Below are 23361 nucleotides of genomic sequence, written 5' to 3'. Positions count from 1 at the left end.
CCCCGTAACCTAGCAACTGAAACTAGGCATGGTCTAGGTTGGCTAGGTTGGTCCGTCCCGTTGATGCGGACTGAACCATAACCATAAAAAACGCTAGCCAACCGCCATCAACCCAGGCACAGCCCATCACAAACACAAAACAAATTAGCCAGTTAGCTTATGCCCCATGCTGCCACCATATTACAACAACAAACATCCAAATACCCTTAACCAACCTAGGCATGGTCTAAGTTGGCTAGGTTGGTCCGTCCCGTTGATACGGACTGAACCATAAACCATAAAAAACCTTAACCAAGTACCATCAACCTAGGCACAGTCCATCATAAACACAAAACAAATGAGCCAAACCTTAGCTTGCGCCCCAGGAAGGGTAACTTCTCCTTACCCACAACCATTCGCTTACCCGTTCTGCTGCTAAAGACATGTTACTAACCACCTGCCTTAGACTTCGACCACAAATGCCCAATTCAGACAGCAAGCCAGTAGCAGATCTGACCACAAACCCACGTGCACTGATTTCAATAGGCCTTAATCGTGCACTCCAACCTCGCTTGGCTGCCTCCTCTGCTATTACAGTGTATTTAGCGCTCTTCAGCTCATTGGCCTCTTCCACTCTGTATCCCCAAGGAACAGTGAGTTCAATGAAGTAAACTATCTTCTCTGAATCCGACCATAGAATTACGTCGGGTTGTAGTTTAGTACTCACTATATGTGGAGGGTACCATCTGCTGGCCAAGATCAACCTTCATTTCCCAGCCCGCCCCATTTTTCAACTGGCCGGTTTTACACCTGGCCTTCGCGGAACAAGGTTTATCCCCCTGACGTACAAAGTTAATTTTTTTCTTTTTATTCACCACATGTGAGGAAGGGCAGTGTGTCCCGAAACGTCACATGTGGTGAATAAAAAGAAAAAAATTAATGGAGCTCTAGTGTGCGGACTTCTTTGTAATTTTTATTGGCAGATAAGATCTTCCCTCTAAGAAGCAAGCAAACCATTTCAGTGCAGTACCTGAAATTCCAACCCAGTGCTCAAGGCGCTCTAAAAGAATGCAGTGATCTACAGTGTCAAAGGCGGCGCTAAGATTTAGCAGCATAAGTAATGCACAGTTCTTTGCTTCCACTGATAGTAACAGGTAACAAGTCATTAGTGACCTTAATTAAAGCAGATTCCGTGCTGTGTTTAGGTCGGAATCCAGACTGGAAGATGTCTAACATCTCCTTCTCTGTTAGAAAGGATTGGAGTTGTTGAAAGACAACCTTTTCTAGGATTTTAGAAAGAAAGGGCGATTTTCAGATGGGTCTATAATTGTTTAAGTCAGTGTCTTCAAGCTCTGTGAAGTGAATTACTCTTACAACTTGAATTTCCCCTTGGGGATCAATAAAGTAACTATCTATCTATCTATCTATCTACAACAACAAATGTTACATTTACAACAGCAAATGACCATATTCTAGCGTGTTAAGGAAATATGGAATTATATAGAAAATAAGTAATAATATAATAAATACAGTCTTCTGCTCTTCTGCAGACGGTGACAGCCGGGAATTGAACCCATGACTTTTGTGGCTATTGCATATTAGCCAAGTTCCTCAGCCACTATACTAACTCCGCCTCTGCACTCTGCATCTTTTAGGTGTAGTTAGGGTTGGGCACCAAAAAAAAGCAGACGCAAACGGTAGTAACTGCATCGAATAACAATGTGGATTTTGGTGCCTCATTTCGGTGCTTAAATCACGTTTTTTTGTTTGTTTTTTGTACGAGGCATACTGCATGTCATGCGCCATCTCTAACGTCTTGCTCTGATAGCAACACATCCAGATACAGTTAGCTAACATAAACACTGGATGTATAAACCAGAGGGGTCACCACTATAGGCGAGTGGACAGTGTTTGACAGCTTGCGGGAGCCCAAGTAGCTTTAAAGCGATATCACGAGCTCCTGTCAAAATCTAGCAAATCTAACAAAAGGCTATGAAACAACATCAACAGTATACGTTACACAATATCCTTGCTAATTTATTTGAAATGTTATCAGCAAAGTTGTAACATAAATATGTAGGTTACATACCTAATGTCACTGAGCTGTCAAAGAGGCTACGGAACCCTCTACGTACTTTATCACTAATTAAACTCAGCTGACTGGTATAGTGCATAGCCATAGTTGCTGTTAAAATGCCTAGCGCTGGGAATCTAAACATTTCAACACCGACATGTAGCTTAACATGTTCAAAACTTGTTGCGTGTTATGGGGGAAGACATGCAATTTCTTGAAGCATTTGTGAACACGCTAAATTAATTGGAAAGTAATTCAGAAAGAGTCCCTGTTAGATTAGCTTCCTTGCAAATGCCGTTGTCCATGACCTGGCAGTTCTATATGGCAAGCGGTTTTAACACTGGGTAAGCTTGAAAGCAGAGCTTACCATTGTGTGTGCATCCATGGCGAGCTGTTTTAACCTTTAAATGTAGGCTATTATGCGTAGAAGCAATGAGATATTGATAGTAAATTAAATATAACAGTTCAATTTCCTGTTCAAATTTGTCTTATCAATAATTCATGCAATTCATGCTTTAGACCATTTTAATTTAAATACAAAGTACCGGTTCAGGCACCGTTACGGCACCGTTTTAAAAGTATCGATTTAGCACCAGTACCGGATAAAACCCAAACGATACCCAACCCTAGGTGTAGTAGAGTATGATGAAAGTGATGGTGGCATCATGCCCACATCATAAGGACTTTTTCAAGAATGATTTGGAATACTGTAAATTTAAGAATGACTGGGCCCAAAAAAAGACTGATAGCTTGACACCGGTGGCCACTTGGAATTTAGTTGGATTACACAATAACAATTAATATTTAATAAACTGTGGTTATATGGTGCAGTCTATACACGGTTGAGTTTTTTTTTGCTTTTTTCCCCCCTGCTTTTTTCACTGCTCTTTATTCTTATATATTCCAAATCAATTGTGGTTGATTAAGTGAAATGTATGAATTTTTCTTTCCTTATCATCTTACTTTCCTTTTCAATGCCTTTAGGAGAAACTTAAACAGTTCCAACAGCGCCTGGTTGAGGAGCGAAAGAAGCGCCTTGAGGAAAGGAAAAGGCAGCGCAAAGAGGACCGACGTAATGCCTACTACCGTCAGAAAGAAGAGGAGGCCCAGAGAATTCATGAGGAGCAACTAAAGAAAGGTAACATTGACCTCGCCTTCAATGCAGTGTTCAATACTAGCACATACAGTATTATCTACACCAGGGGTTTTCAACTGATTGTAAACCAGGGAACACCTTCCATCTAATTAAAACTTAAAGGAAACAAATGAATGCAACGAGGAAAGACGTATCAAGGATTAGGGATGTATACACTTCTATCACAAATACCATCACACAAACGATCACAATATGTCATGATATTTTTGACAATAACATTATAAATGACTACTGGTTTCAGGTCCCTAACAACCGTAGTCAAGAACGAACTCGGAGGACAAGCACTAGTTTATTTACACGGACAGCGCATAGAAAGCAAGCTGGCTGAACTTGATGAAAGATGAAGACAAAGCATATTGCCTAAATAGTTAAATGTAGCCGAGTCTGGATTGTTTTCATCTAGAGGTGTAGCGGGTTTACCTATGAAAAAGAAACTGATGTTTTACGGAAGGTAGGCTAAACATTTGGCCAGGGCTTCAATTGCACAAACAATTAGTTTAGATTTGGATTAAAGTGAAAACATTACCTACTCAAAGGCTACATAATGGCAGGGGTGGGAATCATTTCCCCCAGAGGTCAAGGATAATTACTTTGATAAAGAAGCCTATGCTTCTGGCCACACATTGAACGATTGACTGAAATACAATGCACAAAATGCATTGTGCTGGATGTTAACTGACAGGAAAGTAGCCTATAGATACATGACAGATTTGCTAAGAGAGGCTACCTATGCAATAATGTTAGTTGCAAGCCCATGTCTACTTTCTTTAAACAATCTACTCAAATGCAGTGTCAACTTTAACTTTAGGCTACCCTGCATCTTGTAATTTTCTTGAAAAGTAGGCTAACGGAAAAGTAACGTAACGAGTCTCTGTTAAAAGATATGCTGAGAAATAAGATGAAACACATTGTTAACGTTACTATTCTATTTTACTTAGCCTACATAATTTCATTTTTTCCACTTGAGCATGAAGATAACATTTGTGGCATAACTTCGTAACTTCAATAATGCATGCTTCGTATCCAAATGTCTAGCCTATTAATACTTAGGCCCAGGCTTGGAATTTCACCATTTTAGGGGCAAGGCCACTTGGCCTTCAGTTGGGCATATTTGGTGGGGGGCACAAAGACCACAAGTCAGGGAACTAAGGCCAAAGTTAACTATACAGTAGTAAGCTATTGTTGTATTAAAGTTGTAAAGTTGTATTTAGCCTATTCACAGCAGTAGACCTGCATCACTGTATGAAATATCACAAAAACATGAAACATGTCATATAACAACTGTAAATCATCTGATCATCTAATATTTACAGATATCTAATTAAACACATTGTAAAACTTAAAGCCCAAATTTGGAGACGACATGCATGTCGAAATCTGCTGCAAATTCAAAACTGGATTACTCTGGAACAGCTAACTGTACAGGGGACTGCTTTACACCTTTGTATTCGGTAAGGTCTGCTGTTTATTCTGATATATGGTTTGTCATTTGTTGAACGAAGGGTTCAAAGTGAAGTATTCCACTGAGATGAATGGGTAGGGAGGGAGGTGGGCGCAGAACCTTCAGTAGAATTTATGATTAAATTGAATTCTCGCGAACTGTTCACCACAGCAATTAGCAGCTAACATCTTTTAAAAGCTGAGAAAAAGCTCTTTCATGTGATGTGATACTTGTGATGTCTGTGTGATGAGTAGGCTACTTCGCGAGTAGTTCAACTGAGAAGAATGGGTGAATTTGGATTAGGGCTGTCACTTTTGTGAAAAAATCCTGTTCGATTTTTGAGACGTAAGTGTTCATTGAATCGATTGTAAAATCGATTTTTTATGTCTAAAGACGCTTCCATTTTCAACGCGAAATATAGGCCAATCCACAAACGACTAACAGGCATTAGGACGAACGTAAAGAGGGCGCTTGAAGACGCAAGCCAGCAATAATTCTGATTTATTGGCGTTTAGTTTCGTGCACAATGACAAACAGATGTGCAACATTCTCGAAAACCAGTAAGCCGAGTGGACTGCCATTACATCAGTGACATGGCTGCAGGCTTCAACGTAGCTGTGTCTGTGTTTACGATTAGAAATGTCAAACAAATTTCGCCTACGTAGAACTCGATTGCACAGTTTGCGTAGCCTACCGCTTTGTTCTTCTCCATAGTTTGATATTAGAGATGTCCGATAATATCGGCCCACCGATATTATCGGCCCGATATTAGCATAAAAATGTAATATCTGTTAATATCGTTATCGGATTTTTTTTGCCTTAAAACCGATAAAATAATGCTTGCGTTACACCCAAATAGTGCCTATGCGCTCCTGAAGCGTTTACCGGCGCACAGATGATGACCTCATTAAGCTGCGTCTTGAAGCATACAAACAAGCGTGGATGGCTGCAGTAACAAACTTGCTCGCTCTGTTTCAACATTATGTCTGTGGTTTGGAATTGGCCATGGCCGTCGTAGCCCCTTGAGTTGGCCGTGACGCCAATTTGAAAATCAGAGGTTTACAGGCCACGGTGGCCTTGGTGCCCCCTTCTTTAAATATTCTGCTTTGCGTCCTACTAATAGCGATATATATTTAGTCTATGGCCAAATTACGCAGTGGAGAAAGTGACAGCGCAAGAAAGTGCGTCCAAATTAACCCATTCTTCTCAGTTGAACTACTCGCGAAGTAGCCTACTCATCACACAGACATCACAAGTATCACATGAAAGAGCTTTTTCTCAGCTTTTAAACGATGTTAGCCGCTAATTGCTGTGGTGAACGGTTCGCGAGAAAAGTAAATAATATCATTCAATCATAAATTCTACTGAAGGTTTTGCGTCCATCTCCCTACCCATTCATCTCGGTGGAATACTTCAGAACCCTTCGTTTAACATATGACAAACCATATATCAGAATAAACAGCAGACCTTACCGAACAGAAAGGTGTAAATCAGTCCCCTGTACAGTTAGCCGTTCCAGACTAATCCCGTTTTGAATTTGCAGTAAATTTCAACATACATGGATGTCTCCAAATTTGGGATTTAAGTTTTACACTGTGTTTAAATTGTTCCACATTATTTCATAACGGGCCAAATACAAAACAAATATTACAAATGTCGCCTAGATATCGGTAAATCAGAGGACAGCTGACTGTAAGAGTTTGTGAAAGTAGCCTTAATGATCACAAAATGCTAAGCATGCATCTAGGCTATTTGAGTTTCTTGCTGAGCTGTGCTTAAATTGTTCAATACATGATTTCATAACAGGCCAAATATAAAATAAATGTTAAATACAGCCTAGATATCTGAAAATATTAGATGATCAGATGATTTACAGTTATATGTAATATGTCATGTTTTATGTTTTTGTATACAGTGATGCAGGTCTACTGCAGTGAATACAACTTTGATCATTTTTATAGCCTACTACTGTATAGTTAACTTTGGCCTTGGTGCCCTGACATGTGGCCTTTGTGCCCCCCACCAAATATGCCCAACTGAAGGCCAAGTTGCCTTGCCCCTAAAATGGTGAAATTCCAAGCCTGATTGTGGGTATGGCCTGTTATGTACTTCACCTCAAGCCTGAAGTATTTTTTGTAGCTCAAACAAATGTTTTCAAAATTGTGCAGTATAGTTGCTTGCCACATTGTAATTGACTCATATTTGTGCATTCATTTAATTAAGGTGATTGAGTTTTAGTTAAAGAAACAGTTCATGAAGCATCCTACAAATGCAGGCTCATTTAACACAGAAAAAGGGTAGCCTGTCATACACTATGCCTGTTATTTTAGTTGGCTTTACATTCTGCTATGTTGCACATAGTTGTTCAGGTACAATGTTTTATCATTTGTGAAGTCAAATTTGCCCTATTTGTTGTGGGCATTGTCAAGATTATCTCAGGGAGAGTGTAATCCAAACTGTTGTTTGAGACAATTAAAAAAAAAAAAAATAAACATGGCATTTTTTCCCTAAATTAAGTTGAAGTATTTTTCTTATTTTGCACAGACAATGTTAACATTTGGAAAGCCTTGTCGCATTCAAGAATGCATCCAGTGGGGCATCACAATAACATTAAGCATGTTGTGTTAATTCCACAACAGGAGATATGTGATGTTACCTAAATTAGTTTTGAGGAAAAATAACCCACATATCGACATCGGTATCGGCTGATATCGGAATCGAAATTTGAGAGTTGGACAATATCGGCATATCGGATATCGGCAAAAAAGCCAATATCGGACATCCCTATTTGATATACCAAAAATCCGAAGTACTTCCACATCTCCAAGTTATTAGGGCCTATCACTCGTCTCTCTACATGTCGCACAGGTTGATCGCGTTGTCCTCCATTTTTTGGCAAAACACGAGCAGCACAGCAGTTGATTGAAACAGCTGTTCCCGGTGCGTAAAATTGGTGGGAATTTTCTTTTTAGCTTTCGCAATGCTTACTGCACTTCGGAATTCTTTTATATTCTTATATTCTTGTTTGTGAATTTTGTTACATCTATCTTTTTTATTTGTTTATTTCGTTTAAAATTAATAGTGTAAATATTTGGTTAAAATCGATTCCCCATTTTAGTTTTCGAAACTTGTGTTTGGTCCAATCGATTGTGCAATCGATTTTCGAACGTAAAGTGACAGCACTAATTTGGATGCACTTCATTTCTTGCCGTGCGCTGTCACTTTCTCTGCTGTGTAAAAGACTAAATTAATTTGCGCTGTGAATGCTAAGATTATTTTGACTGGCCATAGGCTATTAGTCGGACGCAAAGCAGAATATTGAAAGAAGGGGCCACCAAGGCCACCGTGGCCTGTAAACCTCTGATTTTCAAAAATTCCTACCCTGCTTAGGCCTATTTGAAGACAGAGCAATAACCTACTTTATTGACGTTGTAAACATTTTTAGCTTTGAACTGACATCACAAAAAAATGAGATGCAGTACTGCACAAAGGAAATTCAGTCTGCTCTTCTCTGCCAAAAGTTAACAATTCAAGCACCTTGCGTCTTTCTTTCAATGTCTTGTGATAAGGCTCCAAGTTTGCTTGTCCTCTGAGTTAGTTCTTAACCACGGTTGTTAGGGACCTGAAACCGGTTTATATGAAAATAGTGCTATTTACCACAGGTTCCTCAGTCACCTGTACCAGGTGAAGACATGAAAACCTTTTTTACAGGGATGGTTCATGACTGCACACATTGGGCAAAGCTTTAGCCAGTTACTTGACATGAGCAAGATTTAAAGTGCAGTCAGCGAATGCTTAAATTTATTAACAGATGCTTTTGTCCAAAACAACGTAGTGGTAGCTCACCCCTTCAGTATTCCCAGAGAGTTGTTTTGTTTTTGTTTGTTTCCCGTTTTTGGAACCTGGGCTGCCTACAAAGACTTTTTTTTTACATTGTACTCCCGGAATGGGCAGCTAGCGCATTGTGAGGAGATGATTTGTGAATGTGATACAATTATGGCAGTGATACAGTTATGGCCTTGAAATTGCGTACAATTGCTAACTGCACCTATAAATTGATGAGGTCAAAATGTCTGTTTCAATTGCCCAGCCCTAATGAGATTGGTTTGATGCTATTGCTTGGGTTTCAGGTTAAGAATAGTTAAAGTCTAGACCAGCAGTGTAAACTTGCTCAAGGTGTGAGTTGGAGTACCAGGTTTGGCAGGCTAATATTTGTGGAAAGATACAAAGATGTATGGCTTTTGTTGTTTTTTTGCAGAACGTGAGGAGCGTGAGCGCCTGGAGCAAGAGCAGAGGGAGGAGGAGGAGAGAGAGTACCAGGAACGTTTACGAAAGCTTGAGGAACAGGAGAGAAAACAGCGAGCCCGCCAACAGGAGATAGAGGAACGTGAGCGTCGCAAGGAAGAGGAAAGGAAAATGCCAGAGGAGAAACCCACCAAGGTAAACAATCTTCTGTTATTTACACATGCTCACACAACATTTCTTGTATACCTCACATGGTAAATTTGCTTAATTGCTCCTTTCCCCTTTCTACAGGACTGGGCAGAGAGAGAAGATGGTGGAGGATGGCGAAAACGTGGTGAACCAGGAGAGTCAGAATGGCGTCGGCCTGTACCTGATCGGTTAGTGGTTTAAAGCACATCTCTGTCTTCAGGCAATATGTAGCTGTGTGATCCATATTTGATGCAAAATATTTAACTTTTTAGTGACTGGAGACAGGAAGGCCGTGATGACACTGAGGAGCGTGAACAAGAGCCAGCTGTCAAGAGACCAAGCGATGTACCCCGTCGCATGGGCTCAGATGACCGCCCTCCCCGTCGTGGCTTTGATGATGATAGAGGGCCCCGTCGTGGCACTGATGAAGACCGTGGACCTCGAAGGGGCCTGGACGAAGAACGTGGACCCAGGAGGGTCTTTGATGATGATCGTAGTCAGAGGAGGGGAGATGATGACCGTGGTCCTAGGCGTGGCCTAGACGATGAACGAAGCCTTCGCAGGGGAATGGAAGAGGAGCGAGGGCCACGCCGGGGCTTTGATGATGACCGAGGACCTCGTAGAATTATGGATGAGCCCAGGGGCCTCAGGCGTGGGGCTGATGATGACTGGGGTTCAAGAAGGGGTGGAGATGATGAAAGGGGAGGCCGCAGAGGCATGGATGATGCTGGGCCACGTCGTGGTGATGATCCTAAGCCATGGAAACCTTCAGGCAGGCCAGGTACAGGATCCGTCTGCAATGGAGGTGTTATTTTGCCTCACATTTTATCTGTATTTTCACCTATTAAAGTCCTTCTGTGTTTGTCAGGTGGGTGGAGAGAAAGAGAAAAGGCCCGTGAAGAGAGTTGGGGACCCCCTCGGGATGAAGCTGGTCAAGATGAAGAGGAGCCTGATCTGGAAGAACGCCAGGAGAGTGAGCGTACTAGAGAGCGTCGACCACCCAGGTTTGCGTAATTTAAATCAAAAGTCCCCTGACTGACTACCGTATTTTCCGGACTATAAGTCACACTTTTTTTCATAGTTTTGGTCTTGCTTATTGGTTTAATATTGTTGCCAATGAAAAGTCATTGTCATACACCATGAGTCTCCAACACGTCGCTCTCAAGCTACCAGTAGCTTGCCAGAGGCTGAAGTAGTAACCTACATTTAAACACAATTGTTGCTGCCAGGCATCAGCCTACGAATTTTATAAAAAAGTAAATCATGCATAATAAAAAAAAAACTCCATTAAGGCTATTGTAGAGCTCTTTGGCTTGTATTCCTTTAAGTGGAAGACCATATGTCAGAATTGTAGGCTTGCAGTACCTACAGGCTTACCATACTGACAATGAACTGAACAGACTTCTAAACCGTGGTACACACCAAATCGTGATTTGTGTGTACTGTTACACCCCTAATGAACTGCCTAGTCGTTTTATATTAGATTCAGGTCCTCAAGTGGGTACTGAAGTAAAAGATTGTTGACTGAACAATGTGTGTTTTGTATGCTCATGTAGGGAGGAGGGTGGAGTTTGGAGGCGTGGAGGTACCTCAGAGGAAACCAGCAGCTGGAGAGATTCTCGCCGCGAGGATCGCGAGGAGCGCCAAGATCGTCGTGATGTCAGAGACCCAAGGGATGAGCGTGAACAAAGAGCCCCTCAAAGAGAAAATGAAGAAGGTGAGACTTAAGCACTGCCTCACAAGACATTTCATGGTGCTGTAGCTTCCATAACATTACCAAATCTACAAGGCTAAGCTACACCAGGCGCATAACTGAAGCGCTCCGTTCGCGACGCCTAAAATCCATTTTAAATTAATGGTCTATTTTTTTCAAACGTACGCACCGCTATCACATCTGGTGTAGCTACTTCCATTGATTATAGTGGCCGCTAATTGTTGCAGCAGACGCTACGCGAACGGAACGCTTCAGTTACACGCCTGGTGTAGCTCATAACTAAGCAAGCAGCATTTAACATTCAATGTTGTCTCATAATGGTAAAATGCCAACTGCTACATTTGTGCTGATTCAATGTTTTACAAAGATTTTTCTTGCCCTTGTTGCCCCCTTGTTATCCACAATACGTCGGTGCCACTGCTTTAAAGAAGAATTCTGGCTATCACTTAGATCTGTTTCTGGAGGTCACCGATGAAAAAAACAGTTCTACCTTGCTCGAGTTGCTGCAGCCAACAACTATAACTGCCAGGAAGCTACAGTGCTACACGCTGATGCCCCCAGCGTGTAGCACTGTAGCTTCCTGGTTGCTCTAGCTGTTGGCTGCAACAGACTATGTTTTGCATGGATTTGTGCATATTTCTAAATTTTTCAAGTTCCTTATTTTCAACTGAACTCAAACATAATGAAGATATGGCATATTTTGTTGTTGTTATGCACTAATTAATGATATGTGTACATGTGGTACATGAAATTCTGCTGTAGCATTTATTTAAATTTAAAGCAAGTTATATTTCTGAAGAAAACATTGTGTTGCCTCAAGCTCATTGTACATTGTCAAGCTAATTGTACATAGCTCTATAATCTTTCATATATTCTAGATTCAATAGATATAAAGTGGAATATTTCAAGTATATTTTTGTTGTAATCTTGACGATTACGGCTTACAGGTCATGAAAACCAAAAATGAGTATCTCAAAATATTAGAATTAAGAGGTTCTAATACAGAAATGTTGGTTTCCTGAGCCTTTAAACTCTTAGTGTGGTTCAGTAAACACAACCACAATCATGGGAAAGACTGCAGACTTGATAGTTGTCCAGAAGGCACTCAAAGAGTGCTGTATGAAAGCGTATTCATGGAAAGTTGGCTGGAATGAAAAAGGTGTGCAAGCAACAAAGGATGACTGCATCCTTGAGAATTGTCAAGCAAAGTCGATTAAAAAATTTGGGGGAACTTCACAAGGAGTGGACTGAGGCTGGAGTCTGCATCAAGAGCCACCATGCACAGACGTGTCCAGGAAATGGGCTACAAGTAGCATATTCCTAGTGTCAAGCCACTCCTGAATCAGAGACCAGGTTGGAGCATCTTACCTGTAGCCTTGTGAGACCATCCTGATCTTGCGAGCTTCAGGTTTCCACTTGCAGATCAGTCTGGCATTTTTCCGATAGAGAAAATTTGGAGCAGTTCACCAAAGCTATCAAAGCATAGCTATCGCGCAAGTTTTATTCAAATTAGAAAGTATTCCTGGGGAAGCTGTGAAGCTATGAGTCTTAGCCATACAGCTGGGAGGAATGAACGACACAGAAATCCTCCAAGGCCGATTCCAGTTAATAATGGAGGAATATACTTTCTTCAGAAGTGTAGGGCCTACCGTGAAAACTTGATGGAAATTGTCGTTGATTAGGTTCATGTCACATACAAATGGTAAGTTAAATTTTTTTAACATTACGTTACCTAACTTAATTGTATGTTAAACGAAGGCATTAGAAGAACACTTCATTCATCTAATCAATTGGTTGATTTGGCCCGTCGATAACCAACATAGGTGGTGATAGACAGATGGTTTATCCAATCAGCTAACCAGTATTTCCGCTCCTTTCCAAAAGTTCTCCAACGGAAAGTTCCCAGATGGACATGCAGAGCAAATGGGAAGCATCCATCTGGTGGAGTCAGGTTATCTTACCTGGGCTAAGAAGACAGAACTGGACTTAATTGCTCAGTGTTCCAAACTCCTCTTGTAACATAAAAACAGAATTTGCATTTCATTTGGAAATCAGGGTTCAATCAATGTCCCAAGAGTCTGGAGGAAGAGTGGAGAGGCACAGAGTCCAAGTCGCTTAAAGTCCAGTTTGATGTTTCCACAGTCAATGGTGATTTGGGGCAATCTAATTTGCTGGTGTTGGACCACTGTGTTTTATCAAGTCCAGAGTTAAAGGAAAATTCCGGTTTTTAGCACTTTAACTCTTTCCCGACAGCCCATAGAGAAATCAGTACGTACGTACTGATGACGGAAATTAATAAAAGTATCATTTTTCTTCACTGAAACCCCGCGAAAACGTCTTTGTATGTCAATGAGTGTCTTAGCCAATCAAATAAATGGGTTTTCCTTGGATATGTGTTGAATTTTTGCTATTGGTAAGATTTTATATTTTGTGATTGGTTGTTAAGCGCCGATCGCGATATTTCAACATGGCGAGTAATGACAATCGACCGAGGTTCAGTGGTAGTAATGACATACTTTTCATCTGTTTTTAAAAGTACATACGCCCATGTTGTCTAGTGATATGAAACTGTGTGGTGTGAGAGGGTAGGGGCCAAATCTGTAGTGTAACTCCGTGTGGGAGGTATCTGAATCTGTTGGGTCATTTTCAGCAACACTGACTCTGTTGGGTCATTTTAACTGTTCATCTGTTTTAACAGTCTAAAATGTGTTAAGATGATTATTACACATTGACCAAAAAAAAAACATGATTATTAACCAAAATAATATGTATGAGATGAAATTGTAAGTTATTTTTTTGATACAAATGTGATATTGCAACTAATTTTGATAATAAAACTATATAATGGTTATTTAGGCTCGTCTGTATACATAATTTCAAAATTAGTTATTTAAAGTTCCTTTCACCCAATTGATACCAAACTTGGTATTTATTTAGCCAACAGGTAAATGCAACTTTCTGCTATTTCACTTTTTTTATAACGTGCTGTGTTGAAGCTGTAGAGCTTCACAAACTCAAACAATTTGCCTGGAATATGCACATTTTATGCTAATTGATGCTAATTAGCATATATAAATAATACATAATTGTCATGTCAAACATATATTTGTGTAGCCTAACTATCTGGCTTCAAGAGAAAATGGATGGTTTCTTTAAGATATGCTTAGGTCACCCACAGCAGAATGAAATATCAAAGGAGTCATTTTTGGCCTATTTTGGCCCTTTCTTCTCTGTTACATTGCTCCGGGACTGTTCATCGCAGCGAGATGAAAACTTTACTGCATGACAGAGCAGAAGTGGGGCTTTCCAAAGAGACTACATACTTGTCTGTACGATCATTTATTTCCGTAAATCACACGATGGCATTTATTTCCGTAAATCACACACCACATAATTCTGTAAATTGCTCAGCCCCAGAGTATCCCTCCAACATGGCAATTATATTGCCTGATTCAGGACAGTCTGCCCTACACACACATGAAACACATGTAGAGCTATGAGCTTGCTGTGGTGAGATACATGTCCAAAATAAAATCAATGCTAGTACTAATACATGAAATTATGGCAGATCTGGATAGCCTAGACTCTGCTGAAAAAAAACAATATATAATATGTGTGTGTGGCACTTACAATGACCATAATAAATCCTTATGAATAAAGGTAGTGAAAATGCCCTAAAAACAGCTTAGGGTTCTAAGGGTTAAGGTCGCTATCGAAGCAACCTGGGCTCCCATAACACCTTAGCAGTGCCAGAGGCAGATTGCCTCCATACCATGCCACATTTATGTAGTAATTTGTGCAAAAGCAGACAGAACACGTATTGAGTGTAGGGCTGTCAATCGATTAAAAAAATGTATCTAATTAATTACATAATCTGAATTAATCGCATATATAATTTTTGCTGTGAAGGTATTTTAAATATTTAAATTCAAATGAATCATTGAATAATCAGCATCAGTGACATTGAAGTTCAAAAACGTATTATTTTCACTGTTCAAATAATTGCCATAATAATCTATGATATGACCTAATATGCTGAGGAAATAAATTCAAATGTGCTTCGGGAAGTTTTTTTTTCACATACAAGGCATTTCAGTCCACAGATATAACCTAGGGGACACAATGAAAATTAGTTAACACTCCCCTCAATGTCAACACTTATTTCTTTGCATTGATGTGCGACTATAGAGTTGATGAACTCCGGTGATATGCAAATTCCTTGCTGCAGACATTGCAGAGGACTTTATTATCAACACTTTATTTTGTATCAACACCATCAGGCCATTTTTTAAAAGTAAATGTTCCAATCAATGATCCAGGCAGCACGTTTTCTTCTTCTCTCCTTCATTTTACAGTCTAATTTTTACTGACTAGAACGGCTCTGGGTCAAAGGTCATACGGAATCGATTAATATTCACAAATTTTTTTAATCAGTTATTTTTTCTCAAATTAATTAATCAAAATTAATCAGTTATTTTGACAGCCCTAATTGAGTGTATTAACTATTTAAGATTAGTCAGATTAGTTCATTTATTTTCAAAAGGTCAACATTTCTAGATTATAACCTCCTTATTCTAATATTTTGAGATACTCATTTTTGGTTTTCATGAGCTATAAGCCGTAATCAAGATTACAACCAAAAATGGCTCGACATATTTCACTTTATATCTAATGAATCTAGAATATATGAAAGATCCACTTTTGTTTTCCCAATCAATATACACTGCTACAATTGCTTTCCATTGTAACTATGGGCGTTGCAAAAGAATTTTTAATCATATACCGTATTTTCCGCACTATAGAGTGCACTGGATTATAAGGCGCACTGTCAATGAATGGTCTATTTTCGAATATATATAAAGCGCACCGGCCTACAAGGTGCATTAAGCGAAGCAAAACAGTCAGATAAGTCAGTCAGTCAAACTTTATTAACATGTTCACAATAACTCTCAACATTGTTCAAATGTTAATGAGCGTATAGTAGGCTATTCACAATAACTCCCAATCTTGTTCAGTTGTAGCCTAACACCTAAAAAAAACACATCGCTAAATCAAACGTTAGCGTATTCACACAATAACTCTCAAAATTATTCAGTTATAACACGTAAAATACATCACAATACGCTCAGTTTTTCAGTTCATTCCTCGTCCACAAATCCCTCATTCTTCATCTTCAGTGTCCGAGTTTAACAGTTGGACGATTACGGCATCCAGCATGCCCGGATCCCTCTCGTCATTATCCAGTCAGTGTCGCCGCTGTTACCTGGCAGTTCAGTGATGATTCCGGCCTTCGTGAAAGCTCGGACCACAGTTGAGACTGATACCTTAGCCCAGGCATCCACGATCCATTGGCAGATAGTGGCGTAGGTCGCCCGGCGCTGTCTCCCTGTCTTGGTGAATGTGTGTTCGCCTTCTGTCATCCACTGCTCCCATGAAGCTCGCAGTTTAGCTTTGAACGACCTGTTGACACCAATATCTAGCGGCTGGAGTTCTTTAGTTAATCCACCCGGAATGACGGCAAGCACCGTATTATTTTGCTTCACTTGGTTTTTGACAGCATCGGTGAGATGGGCGCGCATGGAGTCGTAGATCAATAGGGACGGTTGTGAAAAAAGCCATCCGGTCTCTTGACGTAAATTTCTCTCAACCATTCACTCATCTTTTCCTCGTCCATCCAGCCCTTTGGGTTAGCTTTGATGATGACGCCGGCTGGAAACTTTTCTTTAGGCAAAGTCTTCCTCTTGAAAATGACCATGGGTGGAAGTTTCTGGCCATTAGCCTGGCAACTGAGAACTACAGTGAGGGATGACTTCTCGTTCCCTGTGGTGCGTATAGACACCGTTCTGGTCCCTGTTGTCTCCACAGTGCGGTTCACGGGGATATCAAAGGTGAGAGGAACCTCGTCCATGTTGGTGATGTGCTCTGGCTGGATCTTCTTTTCAGTGATTTTGTTTTTGCAGTATGCGCGGAAAGTGGCCAGCTTTTCTTCGTAATCTTTTGGCAGTTGCTGCGAGACTGTAGTTTGTGTGCGGATGGAGAGATTACGTCTTTTCATAAAACGAAAGCACCAAGAAGGCCCGCTACGAAAGGCATCGATATTCATGTCCCGTGCTAACGGTGTTGCCTTCAGTCGAATAGAGACCGTAGAGACGCTTCTACCTGCTGCTCTCTGTTCAATAACCCACTGTTCAATTTTGTCCTTTAACTGTGGCCATCTCGCTTAGTTCCCTCGGAAACTCTGTGTGGTCTTCTTTACTTGACGCAGCTCATCTTCTTGCTTCCTCCACTTCCGTACCATTGATTCATTAATGTTGAATTCTCTCGCAGCTGCTCTATTCCCATGTTCTACTGCGTGACTGATGGCCTTGAATTTGAATTCTGCGTTGTAAGCGTGTCTCTTGACAGGTGCCATTTTGGGGTCTTTATACCAAAGATTCTAGAACAGAGCTCTGTTCTAGAATCTTTGCTTTATACACACACTGTAATGTTATGGTGAAGCACGTGTATTAGGCCTACTCCGCGACGCCCCTGACTACGGTAGCCATAACAACCATAATTAATCCATATATAAGGCGCTCCGGATTATAAAGCGCACTGTCGTTTTTTGAGACAAAGGCTTTTAAGTGCGCCTTATAGTGCGGAAAATACGGTAATAAAATGTGATTAATTCTGATTAAAGGTGCAATTGGCAAGTCTGACAGATTGAGGGGAGTTAGCCAAATTGTTTAATCTTTACAACTCTCATGCCCCTCCCCCACTACCACCCAGCACCCTCTCATCGAGTTTGTGCTCGTCAGTGCGCACCAGACTGCAATTGACAATCAGATCTCACAGCCCTGCTCTGATTGGACCAGTAGAACCAGGAGCTGTGGATTTTTGCAAAACAAATAACAGGCTCTAGGTGGAGGTAGAAGTAGGCCTGTCGCGATATTCAATAAATCAATTAATCGCATGATAATTAAAATTAGCTCGATAATTTTTCTGGCCGCGATAAATGCCATTTGCATGCTTGTTTGTTTTCCTCGTCTCTCTCTCCCTCTCTCTCTCTCGGGTCCTTAGAGTAACGATGAGTGAACCCTCATGTCAGTCACTTGTCAGTCGCATGGTGTGTGGGGAGGCGGGACTACTGGCGTAGCCTACCACAGAGTGCAGCTAAAGAGCCGCTTGAGAAGTATACCGGTAGGTACTAGGCAGAGAGAAAGCTAGTTGCGAGTTCGAGTAGGCTACGCCTAATAAAGACAAAAAAGATGTGGTGAACCACTGAACGTGTGCGAGTCGGTGTGTCGCATTTGTTGGAAAACAGTCGCAATTAAAAGCGGCAACACAACAAACATGCATATGCATCTAAAACACAATCATCCGCTGCAGTTTTCCCAGTTGGGGAAAAAAAAACACAACAAGTGGGCCGTCTTCCTCTTCCCGAGGAAAATTCTCAGAACGACAATATTATCGCTTATCGCAATAATTTCTGAGACAATTTATCGTCCAGCAAAATTTGTTATCGTGACAGGCCTAGGTAGAAGTGCTGATTTATGTTGTTCTGTCGAAGCATAGTGTCGGTGTCAGTGAATATCAAAATAAATCTTGCCAACTGCAGCTTTAACTATTGAAATTCAGCGATTAAGTGAAAATTAATCGTTTGACAGCCCTAATAATGATAATAATCCAAATTCACAGGAATATGAAATTGGAATGGGAATGCTGGATTAAATTCATTGCTGCATTTCCAGCATGCACACAGGCAAATGTATTAATAGCACAGTTGTTTTGAGAGGGGAAAGACTGTATCGGATTGGTATCGGCTGATACTCAATGTTGTCATATCTGTATCGTATCTTGCATGAAAAAGTGGTATCGTGCCATCCCAAGATGTATCTTCAGGATACTGGCACGGACAATGGCATTAGTGCCTAAAACCAAGCTTGCTAGCTGCTAATGCTGAACTGGTGTGAGCCACAGTTTAGTATAAATTCAGTTAAAGAGTGAAAAAACTAAAGGCCAGTTCGTAGTGTAGTCATAATACCAAAATTATTGTTTTGATGCAAAGTAAAGAATTTCATTTTTTCACCCAACACCCCCACCCCACCACCTTGGCGCCATCAGTAATATTGAATATTGTGTGATCATTCACACCAGTGGCAATCCTAGACTCGAGGGATGTAAAGGTACTAGGGGTGTAAATCGGAGCCTTCATGACTATTTGATATGATATCGATTTCTTAAGCCAATTATTTTAATTATTTTCGATACTTCAGAATTCCCCACGATACGATTCAATACTCAATATTTTTACATGATATCTATTAAGTTTCAAATGAATCAATTAATAAATAATTTGCCTTTTATTGAGAATACAGAAACAGTATTCTATTCACATAATGTATATGTTACACTATAGCAGTTGTGCTCAATGCACTGCAAATAGAACAATTACTGCATCTACAGTTAGGTAAAAAGAGTAAAATAATGTGCAATCAGATAAATTGTAATAAGAAAAAATAAAATAATAAAGTCTAATGCTTACTGTGCAGGTCTAGTATGGCCAATTAGCCTATTGACTGTTAAAAAAAGACAACAAAACAAAGACTGACCTCGGAAGTTATGGCTACTCGCTCTGCACTCATCACACCCTGAATAACTTCATTACAAACTATCGTGTAGAAGTTAGGAATGTAGGACTGAAATGTTGCCATGAGGGGATGTTGTACCTTAGCTCAAGAACTTTAATTCGAACTTTGATATCTAAAGCCTTCGTTCTCTATGACACAATAGGGCCTCTTGTCTTTGCATGTAAAAAAAATGCTATGGCCTTGGTTATTTTTTTTGCTCCTTTTGAAGTGCTTGACAACTTTTGAGGAGAAAAATGTTGTCAGTGGCGGGCTTGAAAGCCTGTGCTCTTTCTTGACAGTTACCATCAATACCATAGCGCCTTTTCAGATTGTAGTCTTATGAGTAAAGCTTGAATGGGGGCATTAGTTAAAAGACTACAATCTTTCAAGAATCTTTCCCAAATCTTGTCAAAGTTGTTTGGTATAAGGAGGCCATTAGCTTGCGTTGCTTCAGTCCAACGTTGTGCAACATGAGCTGAATTGTCAGGTGACTGTTTTCCCAAGATTGCGCCAACCTGTATATGTGAACGGTATGGTTTCTAAGCTATCTTTTTAATAAACTGTCTGTACACTTACAAAGTTCTCAATGCTTCGGTTTACATGTAGGGCCCCTCATTATGCTACCATGGAAGTGTGGTGCCATTTTGAGCCTTGTTAGTGGTATAGAAAATGCGATTTCTTTTCACTTTGCGTGTGCCCCGAAGACTAGTGTTAAACGCTTATTAGCGGTTTGTGATCAAACTGGTCACGTTTGATTAGCATGAAAACATATCCCAGAGAATGGACAAACTCAGTACTCATGTGTTATTAACCCCTAGTTTCATTTTGCGCTGGAATTGTCCTTTAAATTTGGGACCTAGCAGTTTGAATAAACAAACAATTCAACTGCACTGTCCCGCATTGAAACAAGCGACAATTCTAAGTCCACAGACGGTCCAAAGTGGTGTTGCACGGTGCACTAATACTACAAAAGTATCACAATACCCTGAAATGAAAAATGTCACAATACCTAATTTTATTAGTATCGATACTTTTAAGAATGACCGTGTTCTTTTGAAGCAACATGCGTACGTTCTAGTGCCTCTTCCCCTAGCCTGTGGCTGTGCGTCTTTTCTCCACACACGTATGCACAGCTGTCGTGCCATAAACAGCGAGACATGGCTGCTAGTTTAAGTGATGCTACGGTAACACACAATTATAGGCTAATATCAAGTTGATTTGCTCACTTCCATCTCAAGTTTGTGTTGCTAACCTACCTAGGCTATGGGATTTAGGGCATTTAGGCCTACTATTGGTTTAATGTAATTTAGAAATAGGCTACGCAACCTTGGCAAACTTAGAGAGCTCCTTGCTAACTGTTCCGCTAACTCAGGTCATGTGTCATTCGTGTTGTACTCACTAAAATCATTAATGAATATTGCACACTTATCTCTTCTATGATCCAGAAAGATTTTCTTCGACTTGTTCGTTTTTTGAACATTTATTTTATCTAATGACAGAGAAAACATAATGAATTGCATCCACATATCCTTATGCACTATGCGCAACTATTAAGCACTAGCCTAAAACCGTGTGACTGAAGGCTAATCACTCACATATTTCTTAAAGTGACAGGCACTCAATTACACCTACACACCACCAATGTGCACTCAGTTAGCCCAAAGTCCTTTTAGGCAAGTCCCTCCACTCGGCGGCCATATGGCAACGCTTTTAGGGCACTCATTGGGCATCCATCTCGGCAGAAATGAGCGTGCGCAAGGCTTCACGACACCAATCTACTGCAATCTTGCTTCAGCGGCGAGATCACAACACATGATTGGCACGATGTCTTCATAACACACCATATTATTGGCTCAATGTATTCACATCACACCACATGATTGGCTCAATGTATTCACATGTCAACGTTTTGCCGCGGAATGGGTGTGATATGCGTAGACAACTGCCATATTGGCGTTACAAACTAAGCCTATGCATTTCTATGGAGGATTTTTTGAGTGCTGTGTCTCCTCATTACAAAGTCTCTGGTTAGCCCTACACCACATTAATGATATGCCTAAGTGTAATAGTTTAAAAATCAATGTTAAGTATTCAAATTACTAAATATTTTTAGCTATTAGTAATTATGGAGATAATAAAATACTATAAATTATTAACAAAATATATACACTTAATATGAATTGGAAACATATGACATAAGCCATCATTTTCTGTGTGTGTTTGTGTGTGTCTGTGGAGAGAGTGTCAAGCAGAATCTAGGATGGCCACTGGTGTGAATATTCAAACTATATTCAATATTACTGACAAGGTGGTGGCGGAGTATCGAAATCGCAATTCTTGACTTGGTATCGGTCTCAAAACAATGATTTTGGTATCATGACAGCACTAGTCCAAAGTATTCAAAGTGTTTGTAGCAGTTTATGAATGTATAATTTTTTATGTTGCTTTAAATAGGCACTGCATGTTTATGTGGTAGGTATGTTGCAAAATAATTTTATACAAGCAAACTGCAGCTAGAGGCAGTCTCTGTATTGTTGAGATGTGATGTGCTTTAATTTTTCGTGTTTCACATCCAAACATCTTTCTCAACACAGCAGTCACTTGTATGACTTTCTACTCATGTGCTCTGATTCAGTGCTGCACTGTGTGAGATGGGGAGTAGCCACAGTGGCTAGAGCAACAAAAGCCAGTGTGTGCTTCTTTTAACTAATATATTTTGCATTTCTTATCCAAACACTGTCAAACTTGGCACTGCACTCACTCGTGCCCTTAGCAAGACACCTGTCAAGTTTGGACAAACCGCTCGAGAGATATGCAAATATGAGACACACAGACAGGCAGATGTTCCTGTCATTAATAGATAGATGGTGGATTGTGTCATTTGATGATAATTCTTATTTTAGATCTAATTATATAGATCAGGAGATTTCTTATCTGTATGTTTTTTTGGGGGCATTTCAAATATTTATCAGTCTTCTGTTTTTGACTTCTCAGGAATATGGTGCATTACTGCAGAATTGTATGGGTGTCTTAAGCAATATTTAGATGAAACAATCTTTTAATTTCCAAATTAGAATTGTACCCAGACAGTGCTATAGATTTTCATATAATTTACTTTTACATATAGGTGGCTCCTGGAGAAGAGGTGGGGATGACAAGCGTGAGGAACGTGAGGCTCCAGCCAGACCACGAGAGCGTGATCGTGATGTGGAAAAGAGCACTTGGCGATCAGACAAGGAGAAAGACAACCAGCGTCGTACTAAGAATGAGATAGATGATGATGGATGGACCACAGTTCGTCGTTAGGCCAACACCACCACTGTTGCTTACCATCCTTAGTGTGGCTTCAGTGTCAGGAGTTTTCCTCAATCTTTAATTTTTCACTGCTGTTGCTGTGGCACTCATTTACAAATTAACAGTATAGATTTGCTTAACTCTGCATGGAAACTTAATGTAGTAACTTCTTTTCCAGAAAGGTTTTTATGCAGCTTAGTGTTGAATTTAAATCATTCCTATCTTGTGCATGTTTAAAGTGTTAAATTGCTCTCGTTCAATATACCGTTTGTGATGCATTTAATTTGGGAGTAATGCATTTTGAAATTGAAATAATAATCCAGATCCAAGTTGTTCTTGATTGACTACAGAAATATTGTTTCAAGATCTTTCCTTTAGATATTACATCTCATTTCTAGCTCGCTGCCCTTGCAATTGCATATCCTGTTGCATTTTAAAGGGGGGAAAAATAAACTCATTGAAGTCTGCCCTCTCGTTTCTGTCTGTTTACTATGAGGAGCTAGGCCCCTATAATAATAGGGCTTTCTTATGTCTTAATTTGTATGTCTAGCTATGGAAATATGAGAAACCAGAATGTTTGGGGAATATGGAAATTTTCAAGACTAGGCTACTTGAAAGTATTGTGTGAAAGTATTTTGTTTAGTTAGAAGTTCAATGTTT

General features: G+C 40.1%; 1 protein-coding gene across 1 annotated transcript in view; it reads left to right on the top strand.

Annotated features, from left to right (window-relative positions):
• The window catches only part of eif3s10 (eukaryotic translation initiation factor 3, subunit 10 (theta)), a 73442-nt gene extending 50274 nt beyond the window's left edge, over nt 1-23168 (top strand). Inside the window, exons 16-22 of the mRNA XM_076285268.1 lie at nt 3038-3191; nt 8909-9090; nt 9187-9272; nt 9357-9865; nt 9953-10088; nt 10641-10801; nt 22535-23168. Coding sequence (XP_076141383.1) covers nt 3038-3191; nt 8909-9090; nt 9187-9272; nt 9357-9865; nt 9953-10088; nt 10641-10801; nt 22535-22713 — 1407 coding nt within the window. The 3' untranslated portion in view covers nt 22714-23168. The remainder of the gene's footprint in view (nt 1-3037; nt 3192-8908; nt 9091-9186; nt 9273-9356; nt 9866-9952; nt 10089-10640; nt 10802-22534) is intronic.
• Nucleotides 23169-23361: the final 193 nt, after the last annotated feature.

This window comes from Alosa pseudoharengus, unplaced genomic scaffold, assembly GCF_046254945.1.
Source record: "Alosa pseudoharengus isolate Yale_2024_CS ecotype anadromous, Long Island Sound unplaced genomic scaffold, YU_APseudo_1.1 YU_APseudo_1.1_scf_15, whole genome shotgun sequence".
In the NCBI taxonomy this organism is placed as follows: Eukaryota; Metazoa; Chordata; class Actinopteri; order Clupeiformes; family Clupeidae; genus Alosa; species Alosa pseudoharengus.
This window is presented reverse-complemented; position numbering and strand designations above follow the sequence as displayed.